The 17791-nt window shown below is 32.2% G+C and overlaps 1 protein-coding gene across 1 annotated transcript in view; it reads left to right on the forward strand.

Moving 5' to 3' along the window:
• The window catches only part of LOC114330793 (trafficking protein particle complex subunit 8), a 65813-nt gene that overhangs the window by 19990 nt on the left and 28032 nt on the right, over nt 1-17791 (forward strand). Inside the window, exons 5-9 of the mRNA XM_028280202.2 lie at nt 4-252; nt 9374-9569; nt 11937-12197; nt 12311-13099; nt 16100-16467. Coding sequence (XP_028136003.2) covers nt 4-252; nt 9374-9569; nt 11937-12197; nt 12311-13099; nt 16100-16467 — 1863 coding nt within the window. The remainder of the gene's footprint in view (nt 1-3; nt 253-9373; nt 9570-11936; nt 12198-12310; nt 13100-16099; nt 16468-17791) is intronic.

A 17791-nucleotide genomic window follows, 5' to 3' on the forward strand; every position in this document is an offset into this window, starting at 1 on the left:
TAGGTATTCCCCTGATTCTCCTGAATTACAGATAAGGAAAATGGGTGATCTGTATTTTATGTTGGGTCAATATTCTTTAGCTTTCCAAACGTACCATCTGGCAAAGAGAGAGTACAATACTGACCAAGCTTGGTTGTATTATGCTGGGGCGCTAGAAATGGCTGCTTTGGCTGCATTTATGGCCAATCAATCAACCAAAAAGACCTGTGATTATATGGAGGAGAGCATTACCACTTATTTAAATACATGCAAGTAAGTCTTATTTTTGAAGTTATACTTCTTTAGGCGCGATTGGGAGTGACTTTTTATTATTCGGCGCGCATGCGCACACAGACAGTATGGAGTTCGTTGCTAAATGTTTAAAGTTATGTGTGTATTAGTCCAAAAAAAGGTGTAGAAAGAATATATTAGTGTTTTTAGTAAATATATTTATTATAATTTTTGTATCTTTGGATTTGTCTACCTCGGGAATAAGATAGTAAGTAATATTTAAAGTATTTTTATACTTCACTTGGTCTATTTGACACTATGTCGGAGAAATCTTGTAGTCCGCACCCGCACAAACAAAAGGAGTATACCTCAGTGGTAGAGCGTTCGACTGGAGATCAAGAGGTCCCCGGTTGAATCCGGGTGTTTTCTATTTTTTTTTTTAATTTTTGGCAGTGGCGGCCGGTGAGGTAGTGCCATGGAGCCATGGCACTACCTTATTTTTATGCAGAAACATATTCTTTTTATCTTTAAACCGTTTTAATGCCTGTTAATTTTTTTGTGTATATTTCTTTTTTCTTTATAAATTATATAAAATCTGGCAACTGTGTAGAGCAATACAACCCTCGCCACTCACAGCAGACGGAATGATCGTGCCAAATGCTTATGTGCCTCGTCTGAAAAGAGAAAGATTCTACGGGCATTCTATGTAAGTGATAGAGATAGAGCTATATTGCACTTTTAATATACGTTTAAATGAGACTACTCGTGCCTGACTCGACTAATATTTTTTACTACTTGATCATAGTGGATAGTGGATCGTAGATCCAAAAAGATTGTCGTACAGGGTAGTACATTATATTTTCGAGTTTCTTTACGCGCTCGCTCGCTCGTTTTTGTATTTATAATTATTACATTTTTAATTATTAAACTTTTTATTATAAATTATTATATTTTTAAATAATTGAAAATTTTTTAATTTTTAATAAAACCCAAGTTAAATTCAGCTTATCGTGATAGTCTAATTAAACACAATGAACAAGTGAATAAGAATAGATATGTTTCGAATCAAATTATAAATTGTATCCATATGGTTTTGTGGAGCTTTCAAGTTAGTTTTGAGAAATCACGACGAAAAGGAAAATTCAGAAAATATAGGCATCTTTAAGGAACTATTCAATTTTAGCCGAATTAGACAACGACTTAGGTTCATATTCAAAGTTCCAAATCTTACTTGAGGTAGGTACCTCAAATCAACCCAAAATGAACTCCTTCAGTGCATGTTAGATGTTTATCGCGAGGAAATAAGGAAATAAATTGAAAATTATCTTTGTGTTACAGTGATTGCCGATGAAACGACAGACGTCGCTGGTGAATTTCAGTTAGTTATAGTTTTCCGATATTTGTGTAAAGGGCTATAAGTTGAGAGATTTTGGAGATTTTACTTGCTGGACGGGCATGATGTCAAATCAATCACTGAATACATTTTAAATGTTTAAATTTCTTGACACCCCAGAAATGGTATATACCTATATAATGTAAAAGTATCCGTACCTATATTTTTAAATTTCTATTTTATACCTTTTTTGACAATATCGTGAACCCGTCACTAAAAATTTAGGCAGCTGCCCGAATTCTGGCACTACCTACTTAAAGTGATACGAGCCGTCACTGATATTTGGTATTATTTTATTAAAAATTTTTGGAAAGTACTAAGTAAAAATTAGATTAATCTTTAAATAAAATATAAATAAACTGTTCGAGAGTATATTTATTTCGTTGAAATCATATAATAGGAGTATAACTTCTTACGTGAGTACAAAGTACACACACATTCTTTTTCTTTGGATTTTGATATATGTACTCCTTAATTCAGCTATATGTTATTTTGGCAAAGTAATTTGTCATGATATACGATATATCCATTGTTGGGCAACCTACATTGCAATGGGGATATACTCTTGCAGTGAAAGAGTAAAAACATACACCTACCTTGGTATGAACATCAATGAAAATTGGGACCATTCTCTGGAAATCAATTGTAGAATAAAGAAAGCAAGGTCTACATTTCAAAAAATGGCTAAGCTATTCAAATGAAATGTTATGATTTATCAATACCCATAAAAATCAGGATACTACGATATTTTATCTTTACAATATTGTTGTACGGAGTTGCGTCATAGACTCTTCCTGCAAGAAAATTGAGGCTTTCGCAATGTGGTTTTATCGTTGAGTCCTGAAGATATCTTATACCGACCACGTTACTAATCAGGACTGTTACGAAGAATACACAAAGAAAGAGAGATGTTAACCTTAATAAAAACACATCATGAGGAACAGTAAAAGATATGGATTGCTGCAACTAATTTTACAGTGAAAAGTAGATGGATAGCGAGAACCAGGAAGGCGAAGGATTTCGTGGCTGAAAAATCGTATGTATGTGGTTCAACACAACAACCACAAACATTTTCAGAGCAGCAGTGTGCAAGGCACAGATTGCCATGATGATCTCCAACATCCGAAATGGATAGGCACTAGAAGAAGAAGAAGAGTAATAATCTTGGGAGGATATAAGACACAAGCAGGGCTATACCATAGTTTCAAAATTATAGGTACCAAATCCCAAGAAATGGTGATGATGATTCAGCGTTATTCTTAGTTTTTGCAGTGGCGTACAAAAATGTTGGTTTGTTTTGTTTTTTTTACTGATTTACGGGCAAGCCCAATTCAAAAAAGATTAGTACAAAAAAAATATTACAAAGACAAAAACAAAAACAGTGGAAGTATTAAGTTAAAGGAAAAAAAAAAGAACATTACGATATAAAAAACAAACAATATTTAAGTTTAAAAATTGATGATAGAAATTATATCATTAACACCCAGTTATATTTGTATGTTCAACAAATGGTTTTTAAATCTATACAAGGAATTGCAGAATATGTTCAAGTCATTTAGAGAATTCGCAAGTCTAAGTATTCGTGGTAAAAAATTGTTGAAAGTATAGTTATATCTATGGAAGCTTATATGAAAAGTTTGAGTTTGTCTTGTTGACCGAGTAGGAACAAAAAGACTAATGTTTGGCAGAAGGTCGGGATACCTACTATTACCAGTAAATGTTGAATAAGATTGTCAGATCTTTTCTTTTTCTACGGGTTTCTAATGAAGTAATATTCAATAATAATTCAATATCCGTGTAGTTACGATATATATGTTTTTTAAAAGCTACATATCTGAGAAAGGTTGAACTCTATCAAGTTTATTTTTACGGACTAGATAATATGGAGACCACACAGAAGAACAAAAATCAAGATTAAATCTAACAAGTGAGCAATATAAAATTTTCATTGAATTGATATCTGTGAAATTACGAGATGTTCTTTTAATGAAACCAAGCATTTTCATAGACTTTTGGGCAACGGTATTAATGTGGTGTTTAAAGCTGAGTGAAGAGTCCAATATTATCCCCAGGTCTCTGATTTGTGTGCATGATTGCAATGCTTGATCGTTAATAGTATAGTCATGTGTTAGCAAATGGTGATTCCTACAGAAACGCATAATATAACAAAAAAATCAATGGGAAAATCCCAATAGTTGGCTGTATACCATAGTTTAAAAAACCAATACAGAAGTAAAAACTTCGAGATGTATTCTGGTATAAAATCGTTTATTTAAAAACTATAAAATGTCATCGATTGCAGAACGTTTTCGTTCTAAACAGAACATCTTCAGTGCCTAGAATGAAGTATTTCCACGTTAGATTAAAGCAAAAGGTTAAAAAAGTGACTGTTAAAATGAAAAATGTGGGAATACTTACATCCTGCCGAGTATTTTGAAACTAGCACACCGTAAATAGTGTTGTTCTCGGCAGGATGTAAGTATTCCCACATTTTTCATTTTAACAGTCACTTTTTTAACCTTTTGCTTTAATCTAACGTGGAAATACTTCATTATAGGCACTGAAGATGTTCTGTTTAGAACGAAAACGTTCTGCAATCGATGACATTTTATAGTTTTTAAATAAACGATTTTATACCAGAATACATCTCGAAGTTTTTACTTCTGTATTGGTTGTTTCATAATATAACACTTACCAACATTTAATTCCATGCCATTCCCATTTGGTCACACTGTACTCGTCCGAGTACAGCAGCAAAAATGGCCTAGTAGTGACACTTCTTGCAAAAGAGTGGTACTCCATGTATATATCCGATTCTATTGAGAAGTGTTCTAATAGATTTTCACAAATTATACTCTCGGAGGCGCTCCTCTTCCTAACCTGTGACGCAGTAATTAGAAGCTAACCTCCATATTTCTGTTGAATCATTGAAGTGTTGCTATTTTGTGGTTTTGATATTATTTATCATTTTTTAACTTATATTGTTGGAAGGGTAAGTACTGGTAATGTTTATTTATATAGTGTAAGAATCTTTTTATTATTGTTGTTTTTATGTTACAAAATAGACATGTACTCATTTGAGTACAGTGGGTTTGAATGAGATCAAATATGTTTATTTGGTTTTTTATTCTTTCATGTTCAATATTTGTATTGGAATTGATTTTCAAAAATTGCGGCCTATGAGTCCCATCGGATTTTATGGAAAATATAAAACACCCGCTTTAGCTTCAAATGACATCGCGAGTTTCACTCATAAGATGTATCGGCGGTAGTTATTCCTCCTAAGGTTGACTATCAAACTGAAAATGAGGACATAGATAAGGATGATCTTCAGACCCAAAGCTTTCCGAATGATATTCCTGGAGAAATAGAGAAATAGTTCATTACATGAGTGATGACTCTGACAACGACAAAGAAGACAATCCTCCCATTGCCATTAGAAAAGAAAATTTATTGAAGGGTCAAAATAAAACCAAAGAATCTGACTGGACAGAAGAAATTACTGATATTAGTATGACATCTACAACAGGTTACAAGGGCCGTCTGGATGATATGAAAGAGTAAATCCGAGGTAAATCTCGTATCGAACTATTTCGAGAAATTTTTTGACAATGAAATTATTGAATACTTATATTACAGAACAGCCAAGTATATATTATATATGCCGTTCAAAATAATAATCATCACTTTATGTAACGCAGGAAGAGATAAAGATATTTCTGGCTATTTTACTTTTTACTGGATACCAGATATGCACTAGAGCTCAATTATTGGTGACTAGTACAATTTTGTGGACCCGTTTCCAAGAAATTTAAAAATACCTACATTAAAAAATCTACTTGTTCTAAAAAACGACTAGCAGAATTTGTACCAATTAGTCTAAAAATGGATGAAAGCGGTCATTTTCCAAAGAAAATAGACAAACAACTTCGATGTAGCCTATGCCACCAAAGTGCGTTGGACTTGTAGTATAAGGTGTGAAGTTACTCTGTGTTTGAAACGTGATTGTTTTGTAGTACAATTTCATACTAGTTAGATTATAATACAGGATATACCCAAGTGCGTATTACTATGTACCTAACAATATTGTAAGAAAATAAAACATTTTCATTTTCACACAATGTTTTATATTTTGACTCCCGATCAGCTCATTGTACTCGTATGAGTACACCTACTTTTTGCTAAAAATTACATTTTTTTATGTCAAATATCAATGAAGTTTTGCTATTTAATCCAGGTTCAACAAGGGCATTCAAAAAATTTTGTATTATCGAAAAATAAATGTCGTGGGATCAAACGGGTTAAGAGAGCACCATTGGGATAATTTATTAATATCTGATTGTAGTCCAAGAGTATCATCATGAGATCTAATTATTGTAAAGCACTTAACGTCATCAGCGAAAAGCAGAGCTTTTGTATCGGAAAAACAAGTGGTAATAACATTAATAAATATAGAAAAAATACAGGATCCTTTGTAAAAGGTATATTTAAAAGACCCCAATAGGGTTACATCAGAAAACAAAACGTTTTCGGATTAACAAGTAATCCATCATCAGTGTTAAGCCCATAGCATGCATGCGTGAGCCACCAAAAAGTTATGGGTAAAAACCCTTTAAAAGTTATAAGATCTTATATGATACTACATATTATGATTAAAATAGATGGATGTTGCAAATATTCCTGGATATTACCCAGGGCAACACAGGACTCTAACCCACGTGGATGTGATTTGAGGGGGATGAACCTCACATATTGAAAATTGAGTGTCAACTCAACTAATAAATACAGATTAAATAGTAGCGGTCCCAGATGTGAACCTTGGAGAACAATTAAGGTTACAGGAAAAATGTTGGAATAACAGTGATTTACTCTAACCATTTGAGTTCTGTTTTGAATATTTATATAATTAAAAACTTCAATGTCATTTAATAAATCATTTATTTTATCAACATTCAAACTTTGTACCGGATGTCCCAATAAGAATGGCGCTCGGCCATATCTCAGGAACCGTTTATAGTACAGCTTTGGCAAAAAAAATTTTATAACAAAATTTGCCTCGAGAAAAGCCTGGAAATTATTTTCATAATTGTAAGTCCACCGCTAGAGGGCGTAATTGAATATCAAAAATTAAAAAATCGAAATTTTACAAAATTTGCCTAATGAAAGGGCACTGGAAATCCCATTATCGTATTCTTCATAAAATTCTGCACATATTTTATTTCACAAGTTTAAGTCTACCTGTGCAAATAAGAGGTGGGGGTGAGTGGGAACCTTGTTATGAAAAAATCGCTGTAAGTCTGGTTCTGCTTAATCGATTTTTGCAAACTTGGTCTTGTTGAAAACAGCTCTTTTCGTCAATGTAATAGTTATAATTTGGAAAGAGCCTATTACGTAATATGCCGGCTAGGAGGCGCTATTTATTTTCTTTTTATAAATCTAGTTTTCTTTGGAAAATATTAAATACAATTATGTATTTTTTTCCCTGTATTACAAAATTAGACCAAATTATCAACAGAATACCGAAAACCGCATGTCTATACCTTTTTTCTATCTCGAGATATCTTAAGAAACGTGTTAATTTTAAACATAACTGTTGCTGTCATATAAGCGGAAATATATAGAAGCAAGTAGTGTGCTATGGAAAAAAACAAAGAAACATTTTCCAGATGTCACCGTATATAATAAATCAAAACAAAATATGAAAAACTCTACTACTGGGGTGACGTCTTTGGAGATATTTCATTGCATATATTCTAGCCGCAACAGTTGCATATATTATGCATTCAAAGAATATGGCTATCATGTCAAATGCTTCTTCGTTTGTAAGAATCATCTTGAATTTCACTGTGTATAAATTTTATATAAAATTTAATAGAAACAAACCACAACAAACCATCAATGAACAAATTTTTATGTTTTACTGATTTAACACATGATGACTTTTTGAAGGTAATACTTCTAATAGTTCTATTTTTTTCCATAGCACACTACTTGTTTCCACTTTGACTTCCTTAACTTAGTTTACCGGTGACAATAACAGTTATGTATTTATCTTAGTTGGGAATAGGATAATTAATATTAAAATATAATGAAATAAAAATTAAAAATTTGTGTAGAAAATCTGACGTTTTTACATTTTCTACGATTTATCGAGAGAAAAGCAAATGCGCGGAGGCAACAATTCATAAAAATTTACATATTAACGCTATTTTTTTGGTATTATTTTAAGTATTAAAATTAGTGTAATATTTAAATAAAAATAAAATTAAACTGTTTAAAATATATTTATTTCGTTAAAATCATACTAATAGAAGTATAACTTCTTACTCGCGTACAAAGTACACACACTCTTTTTTTGTTATATTTTATAGTGTTATTTGTCTTATTGTTGTTTTGATTCATTATATACGGTGACATCTGGACAATGCTCCTTTGTTTTTTTCCACAGCACACTACGTGCTTCTATATATTTCCACTTATATGACAGCAACAGTTATGTTTAAAATTTACACGTTTCTTAAGATATCTCGAGATAGAAAAAAGGTATCGACATGCTATTTTCGGTATTCTGTTGCTAATTTGGTCTAATTTTGTAATACAGGAAAAAAAATACATACTTGTATTTAATATTTTTGAAAGAAAACTAGATTTCTAAAAACAAATAAATAGCGCCTTCTAGCCGGCATATTACGTAATAGGCTGTTTCCAAATTATAACTATTACATTGACGAAAAAGAGCTGTTTTCAACAAGACCAAGTTTGTAAAAATCGATTAAGTAGAACCGGACTTACAGCGATTTTTTCATAGCAAGGTTCCCACTCACCCCCACCTCTTATTTGCACAGGTAGACTTAAACTTGTGAAATAAAATATGCACAGAATTGTATGAAGAATACGATGAGTGGATTTCCAGTGCCCTTTCATTAGGCAAATTTTGTAAAATTTCGATTTTTTAATTTTTGATATTCAATTACGCCCTCTAGCGGTGGACTTACAATTATGAAAATAATTTCCAGGCTTTTCTCGGGGCAACTTTGGTTATAAAATTTTTTCCCCAAAGCTGTAGTAAGTATAAACGGTTCCTGAGATATGGCCGAGAGCCATTCTTATTGGGACACGCGGTACATTTAAACATTCGATGGTTTAACCCTCAACTACTGACGTGGATGTTTCAGGACGTAGACTCTGACATGCGGTATGTCATACCGTTGCCTATTCTCCTTTGTTTTCAATATGAATTTGTCTTATATCACTGTATTTGTTATTTACATCAACTACGCAATGATTCTTCACACTGCTGTTAAATAAAATACTGCTCCAAATAAAATAAACTTTATTTTTTCAAGAAAATTATGAACGCATGCATAATATTAATAAAATGGTGAAGGTTCTTACAAAATCTTGAAAGCACTTGAAATTGAAAGTAGAACAACTGAATGAACTTGCTGCCATACAAATAGCGAAAGAATACTGAATGAGCTGATTTTAACTATAGAAACATAAACACTGACATGCGGTACGTGATACCGCAATAAAACTTTACGTCAACGTAGCTCAAAGACTAAACCTGCAGGGTTGGGAACAGGTACAATTACATACCACTTGAAGGTACACATATGGTGTTCTAGGAATCTTTTATAAAACAAGTTATACAACAAAATATATTTTCGGCGCGGTATGGCGTACCGCATGTCAGTGGTTAAGGATTATGTGAATTCCTATTATATTGTTTATCAACAATAGGTTTCTATTTATTTAATACTATTACAGAATGCCCCAGTTTGCTACCAGAGCAACGATTTTAGGATCTGAATGTTTGAAATTTCGAAAAATGTATGGAGAAGCAGCTCACCAGTTGATTAGAATGATTAGTGAAGAATCTGATTTACGTTCTGCTTTGCTGCTTGAACAAGCTTCGTATTGTTTTCTGCAGACTAAAATGGTCAGAAAATACGCTTTTCATATGGTAAGTACCATTTTAAGTAATTTAGAAATTTCGTGTTGATGTTCATTCTTACCTAGATTACTGTGGATGATTTTGAATTCTTCACAATTTTTTATGTCTAATGTTTCTATGTCAAATAGAAACTGATGATTGTTTATCTTTATTAATTTGATGATAATCCCAAAATTTTCGTATTCCAATCATGTAATATATATCGTCCTCCTTTGTGATTATTACTTCATCGTCTGCAAAGAAAAAATATTTTGGACTGGTTCCCAATATCTATTCTCATTGGTGTACAATTCCACGTCCATTTAAATAGCAAAGAAAGTTTAAGAGTGCAGCATTCTCTAACTTGATATTATTTTTATTAAGGCCATCGAGTTCAACGCTAGGCCAACGCTATTCTGCTCTCATTCTAAGAGGATCTTTGGAATGACAATTTTCATTCTCCATTATCTCCTTATTTGTATTACCAGGTTCCTATTCTGTGCGATTTTTTCGTCATATTTAACACACATGTTTATTGTTAGGTATCTTCATATCAATAAGCATTGCTTATCTGTTAGTTGGTTATCTAGTATGAGTTCAGTCTATTATTTGTCAGTAGTTGGCCGGTAACCACAGTGCGGATCCAGTGTAGCTTGCAGTTGTCCTAGCATATTTAATGTGTCCTGTAATAAGAGGATTGGTTGCTTTCGAGAAGTTTTAGCGTAGTAGCCAGCTCCTGATGCATTGTATGAGTCGCCTGTAATGTTTCTCTGGGAGCCTTGTATTCTACACCGGTCGTACAATAAGCCAATTGACATAGCAAATCTCCATTAATTTTTATACAAGCCCTCGGGACTTCATCAGAGCTGCTATTATATAAGTACTCCCCAGTGGCGACGCGTGACTTTTTCTAAAGTGTTACCAAAACCAGATGTAAAAAAATCTTATTTAAAAAAAATATTTTGAACCTCCCAAATATAAGTTTTTGTTTTCAATCCTGTGGTATAAAATTAAACAAATCACTATTCCCAAATTATATGTACGTTATTATGTATATGTAACAGGTATAACAATAAATAATAAACACACTAAACATATTATTCTACCATAAAATTAACATAAAAAAATGAACAAGTAGGAAAAAGAACAGATTTTGAAAACTATTGTTTATATTTTAATTCTTCCATTTTCAATAATATCATTTTTTTCTTTAAAATAATATATAAAAAATATACAAGTAGAATGACTTTTCAAGTATTTGATCAATTACGCAATACGTAGCAACACTCTTCCATGTTTAAATGCACGCACACTGTAATCTGTAATAGGTACTAAACCAACGTTACCAATCTTCAAAATGGTTAGAATACTGATATGCACAGCGTGCCCGCGCGCCGTCTCTAGACCCGTCGCTCCTTCAAAATTATCAGAGCTAGTCCCGAGCGATAGCGAGGTTTCTCCTGCGTACCGTTACCAGTGCCAGTATTGGTAACAGCAATATGATAACGTGCCATGGATTCACATATCTCGCCAATATTTTCGTGCGTCTAGTTGGCTATTTACTGAATTAGGTACTATTAACAAGTATTTCTGTTGGTAAAAAATATAAATGGAATTATTTCGTAGTAGTCATAAAATATTTATTTGCAAGATTTGTAACTGTTAAAAATGGTAACAGTGGTTACATGGACGCTTCGCCACTGGTACTCCCCCTGTAACCGATAGACCTTTTATTTGGCACAAATATGCCCAGAGCTCTTGTATCAAGGCTAAATTTCTCACCTCAATATTTTTGCTTGTGTACTGATTTACGCGGTTGACTTTACTATTTTGTTTTTAATTTATGTTCTTTTAGGCACTAATGTTTAATTTTAGTTGACTTTATTGAACAAATGAAAAACACTGAATTTATATCCTTTATTTTACAAACTACGATATCTAATTTATTTATTACACTAAATCTAATAATTTATCTAACTACAAATTCAAAAATATACCGCGCCCGTTACATATCAAACTACACAGACGTTTTCAAATTCACAACTCAACCCCTAATTCCAAAAATACCTATTTATATATAATTACAATGTTCTAGAAATAAATAACAACATCTCGAATATTATTTTCAAGTTTAAAAGAATGTACTCCGGAAGTCTAGAACAAAATCGAACATCATAAATCATAAAAAAGGTTACTTAGTAAACAACTTTGGGTCTGTTAGGCCAGGAGCTGCAAACAGTCGGTGGCTAATTATGTAACACTTGCATATTTTATATGCGTATTTTGTGTATTTTGTACGCGTATTTTGTGTATTTTGTATGCGTATTTTGTCTTTGTATTTTGTATGCGTATTATGTATTGGAATATTTTGATCATGAATTTATTTAAATATTGTAGGTATTAGCAGGACATCGCTTTGCTAAAGCCGCACAACGGAAATTTTCTTTAAAATGTTACAAACAGGCATATCAAGTATACGAAAATACAGGATGGGACCTAGCCACTGATCATATACATTATACCATTGGCCGACAAGCAAACAATTTGCAACAATTCGATGAAGCTGTATCATCTTTTGCCAAACTTTTAACAGGAGAGAGTAAACAGACTGCCCAGCAGCAAGCTACATATTTAAAAGAATATTTAACAATTTTAGGGGTAAGATCTATAGTTCTAGGTATTTGTCATCTTATCTTATGTCTCCTTTTTCTCAATATTATATCTTAAGTTCTTAATTCTTTCAGTTCTAGCACCATTATCTTATTTTTCAGAATAAACTCCGACATGACAAGGAATCTGATGTGATTGCTAGTTTACGTTTAAAGGTACCTATTGAAATTGAAGAAGATCCCAGTCAAGAAGTATGTCCAATTTTGCCTGTTCCAGAACTAGATATCGAATCCTTAAGACTTTTAGCTTGTCCTTCACGACCTATATCGACACCTGGCAAAACGGCAGCTACAGATATTACTCTCAAGGAGTCAGATGATGAAGTAACCGACAACAAATGGACAAAGCTTGAGGAAATGATCGTTCATGAAGCAGAAGGCGTAGCACCTTTGATATTCAAACCCATGGTCACATTGTATGGTATACGCCAGTTAGAGAGCATGAAACCTGTAGCTATTATTAACGAACCAATTCAAATTGCTCTGAAGCTGGTGAATTCTCTCCAAACACTACTTAATATGGCAGATATTCATTTACTATGGACCTATAAATCAGCAGATAAGCAAATAAGCAATCTACCAGGAGTTCAAAAACACGATGATATCATTAAAACTTACATTACAAAAGCATTGATCATCGGAGGAAGTAGTACAGCAGATATTATTCTCTCTCTTATTCCTTTAGCAGAAGGAACACTGACAATAAATAGTTTTTGTTATACATTGACCAGTTCAACCGGAACTGGAAGCACAGGAAGCAGTAGTATCAAAGGGAAACAACCAATTACTATCCCTGTTTCTAATCCAAAGAATGCTAGTAGTGAGGATAGTGAAGAAAGTACTACCAAACCCTTAGAAATTGATATTGTATGTCCTGCACCCTGCCTTCAGGTAATGTTTTCTTTTAATTCTTACTTTTACAAATTCACTTTACTGACACTGTTCGGGAATCCTTATTTCTTCATTTTATATTGAATATCATTCTGATATTTAATTTATTTTGGGTAGAATAAGTTTTTAGATAATTTAATAATTATATTTAGTTGCTTTCTCTGCCCTCTTTAAAATGATGCAGAATAACCTTATGTACTCATTTATTTTATACAAAAGCGCGATATCAATTTTACTTATCCACACGCACAAAAATCGCTTTACGCATCATATACAAATGGACATGCTCCGTTTAGTAGGTACCTTTAGGACAGAAGGTACGACTTCGCTTCCAGCCTTCAACGGTGAAAGAACTTCCGAATTCCGAACCTTTCGTGATCTGACGGTACCGTCGCGCGTGCATCGTGATTTTCATGGAAGGAATCCATTCAAAAGGAGAAGTGATGAATTGAGTAGTCACACTTGGGTCTGCATAGTTTACCAAATCCTAAAGAACACCAATTTTTAAGGTAAGCGATTTGTGCATAGCTTGTGGAACCATATTAATTTAAAGTCAATCTTTTTAACAAGTTAGTTTTTCATATTTCCTACAGTAAGATCTTTACTGTCCGTTCTAACGAAAGTAAATTTTGATTTAGAAACTGGTTCAAACGGTCAATAGAGTTTTTGCGGATTTTGTTCGAATTTTCAGTTCGTGATTTGCGCAGGTGAATTATTTCTTTGAGGTTTATAAATTTTAAATGAAAATAATATGTTTTGATTATTACTTACCATTATTTACGTTTATAACATTCATTTTCAACATTTAGCATAAATCTTGAAAATTTGGATACTTATAACAAAAATGTATTTCTAATCTAACGTCAAAATTATAAATAATAAAAAAATATGAAAAAAAAATTTTTAACAAACGCTTTCCTTTAACTATGAGTGACTAAAATTAAAAATATTACAAAAAAATCAACTACAAGGCAAAAAATAAAAAATATCAAACTCGAAGGATTATTCGAAAAAAACGTTCGTTAAAAAAAAAAGAAAAAAATCTAACACTTTCGTTAAAGAAAAGCGTGGGGCGCGTCTTCTTCGAATAAACGGTTTGAGGATAGCGATCCACGCTTTTCTTTAACTAATGTGTTAGATTTTTTAATTTTTTAACGAACGTTTTTTTGAATAATCCTTCGAGTTTGATATTTTTTATTTTTTGCTTTCTGGTTGATTTTTTTTATAATATTTTTAATTTTAGTCACTCATAGCTAAAGAAAAGCGTTTCTTAAAAAAAAATTTTCATATTTTTTTATTTTTTACTTTTTAGTCTTACACTTTTCAAGCATTAAAATATATCGTCATGTTAAAAAAAGGATGTAAGTAGGTATATGATAGACACATTTTTTGAATTTATTTCAACTTTTGGTACATACATTGTACATTTTCTGTAATGTCTTCATACATTTCTTAAATCAAAATCATTATTTACACCTATTACAGTTTTCGCAGTCTTTCCATCTCTTCTAATGCTTTACTATTGCACGGTGTAGACCTTGTTAATGGACAGCCTAAGTCTGACGTCACAAATGTCACAAAATTGGGAGGAGCTTATATTGGCTCCAAACAATTTTGTTTGTAACGTTAAGTGGTCATAAGGAATTTTTCATTTATGTGCTTTGTGTGGCAAAATAAGACTTCATTAGGTATTTCGTTAAAGAAACGTGTTAATTAAGAGATTTTTATTCGTTTTTGCTCAGATGGTTTTTATTCCTTAGTGATTGAAAATAAACATAACCTCAAAACTGTTTACATTATAATCATTGCATTAAATTAACTCACCTGGGTAAAAACGAATAAAAATCTCTTAATTGGCACGTTCCTTTAACTAAATACCTAAATGAAAAGTCTTATTTTGTCACACAAACCACGTAAACAATAAATTAAAAATTCCATATGAGTGTTTAACATTATAAACAAAATTGTTTGGAGCCAAATATAAGCTCCTCCCAATTTTGTGACGTCAAGACTTAGGATGTCCATTTCTCGCAATGCAGTTCTTAGATGCGCAAGCCGTCTGAAGATACGTATCCATACAAGGGTAAACCTCGCTCGGTGTAGCAGCCCCACATAGTAGATACGTCGGTGATCGCCGCTCGGCGCTCACCCTCTTCGATTCAACTGGTTTGCGGTTTATATGTAGGGGGAGCGTATGCCGTATCCATTTGAGCAGCTACACCGAGCGGGATTCACCCTTGTATGGATACGTACCTTAATGATCGCACTCGGCTCAATGCAACGTAAGCCTGTCCTTACGCAAACATTTTCGGGCTTAAGTTCACGACAGCGTAGTCAACAGTCGAACCTTCCGTTTTATGGACAGTCAAAGCCCACGAAAATACTAAAGGCAGCATTCGTCTCTGCGGTGCCATAACTTTTTTTCGCTGAAAACTGGATAGAAATCGGACAAAAACTGGATAAATTTGAAACTTTATTGTTTATTTATGAAGCATAACGTAAACAATTAACGTAAAAAGTGAAATTATGTATAGTTCATATACTTAGCTACAATCTGTAAAAGTTTCAAGTTTCTACATTGTAAAAAACAAGAGAATTTAAGCATTTTCCATTAAAATCGTTTTTTTTTTTTATTTAAACAATTAATAAACAAAAAAAATTATATTGACTATTCGTGTATTGTTCCCGCAAATGCATATGTCTGCAAAATTTTATTCATTTGCATTGAAGAAAAGGCAGTCAAATTAGCGTCTAAAGATTGACGCAAACGATTGAACTAAAGAAAAGCGTTTAATAAAAACAAACATGTACCAGTCACATTTGACGTTGGTATTTTCTACGATAAAAAAGTGGGTCAAAAAACAGTTTGCTACCAGTTTGTGGATTGAACGCGAAGTAAAGCAATACAATATCTGGTGTCAAATCATACAAATCTACATGCTAGAACAAACCTATTATTTGTTCTAAAACTTTTGATCTATCAGTTTTCTTAATTTACAGGTATTATTTGCTGAGTTAAATACGGACTTTTTAATGGATGAAATCCGCCAAGTAAAAATTACCTTTTGCAATAATAGTGCTGTGCCCCTCCAAAACATCTACATAGCAACACCATCTCCTCATATTCTTTCCGATGGAGAAGTAAAAGACTACCTTAATTTTAAGTTAAGTGACCTAAATGTGCCAGCTCTCAGAGACAAAATGATTAGGAAGAACCATGTAACAAAAATTTATGTACCTGGCAGAATTTTGTCACCCGGAAAACAAGCGTCTGCGTCTATCTGGCTTAAGGCGCCCCTCAAAAAAGGAGTTACTAAAGTAGATTTACTTATTTATTATCAAAATCTGTATAGATTTAATATTCCTAAGTGAGTATTCTTTTATATTTATTTATTTTCGTTGTAAGTGACTTAAGGGCACCCAAAGTCCCATTTAACGACAATGTTAACATTATGTCACATAGCTCTGCAACCAAAGTACTTAGAGACCTAATTTTTGTTTTATTTTGACTACATGCATTGTTTAGTCCCGCGTAGATTTTTGTAAAGTTAGAGTGAAAGAAACATTTATTTTAAATTTTTTAAAATACTCTTACAAAAAAAACCCAAAAAAGTTTGGATTTTATTTTTTATTTTACTTGTTTTTATACATTTTTCAATAAAACTTTAAGCGGGACTAGACATTATCTATCTACAACCACTGTAAAAATTTGGACCTTATACAGGGTGAGTCATGAGGAACTGTACATACTCCTACCTCGTATAGAGGCCCCTATGGGGAATAACAAATGACCATTAAAAAGTGTCTGCTCCCATTGTTTAATAATATACAGGGCGAGTTTCGCATTTTGACAGAAATTTGTATTCGTCATAATTTTTGAACGGTCAGATCGATGTGTCTCTTATTTTGGTCAATCGTTACACTATTGCCACCTAATCAACTGATTTACTCAAACTAGAAAAAAATCAGGTCCGGCTTTAAAAAATTAGTTCGTTTGGGTCTTAGAAAAAATTTCACCCTGTATAAGCTTTTTGAAAAATATGAATTTTACAAATTAGACAAATAGGCAATTAAAATAACATATTTATTTTTTTCCGCACACGATTGCTTAATTTTTTATAAAAAAATCAAATTTGATTATGAATTAAAAGTTTGGTAAAGTGAACCATATATTTAACAAAATTAACTTTTATTACCAAAATTAATTTTTTTTTAACAAATATTTAATTTATGTTACCACCAATCAACTGATTTATTCAAACAAGAAAAAAATCAGGCCCGGATTTAAAAAATAAGTTCGTTTTGGTCTTAGAAAAAATTTCACCCTGTATACGCTTTTTGAAAACTCTAATATGATTTTTACAAATTAGACAAATAGGCAATTAAAATGGCATATTTATTTTTTTCCCCACAAGATTACTTAATTTTTTATAAAAAAAAAATCAAATTTGACTATGAATAATTAAAAGTTTGGTAAAGTGAACCATAGATTTAAAAAAAAATAACTTTTTTTACAAAAATTAATTTTTTTTGAACAAATATTTAATTTATCAACCAATTTATCATCCAATCAACTGATTTATTCAAACTAGAAAAAAATCAGGCCCGGATTTAAAAAATTAGTTTGTTTGGGCCTTAGAAAAAATTTCACCTTGTATACGTTTTTTGCAAACTCTAATATGAATTTTACAA

Source organism: Diabrotica virgifera, chromosome 10, assembly GCF_917563875.1.
Source record: "Diabrotica virgifera virgifera chromosome 10, PGI_DIABVI_V3a".
Lineage (NCBI taxonomy): Eukaryota > Metazoa > Arthropoda > Insecta > Coleoptera > Chrysomelidae > Diabrotica > Diabrotica virgifera.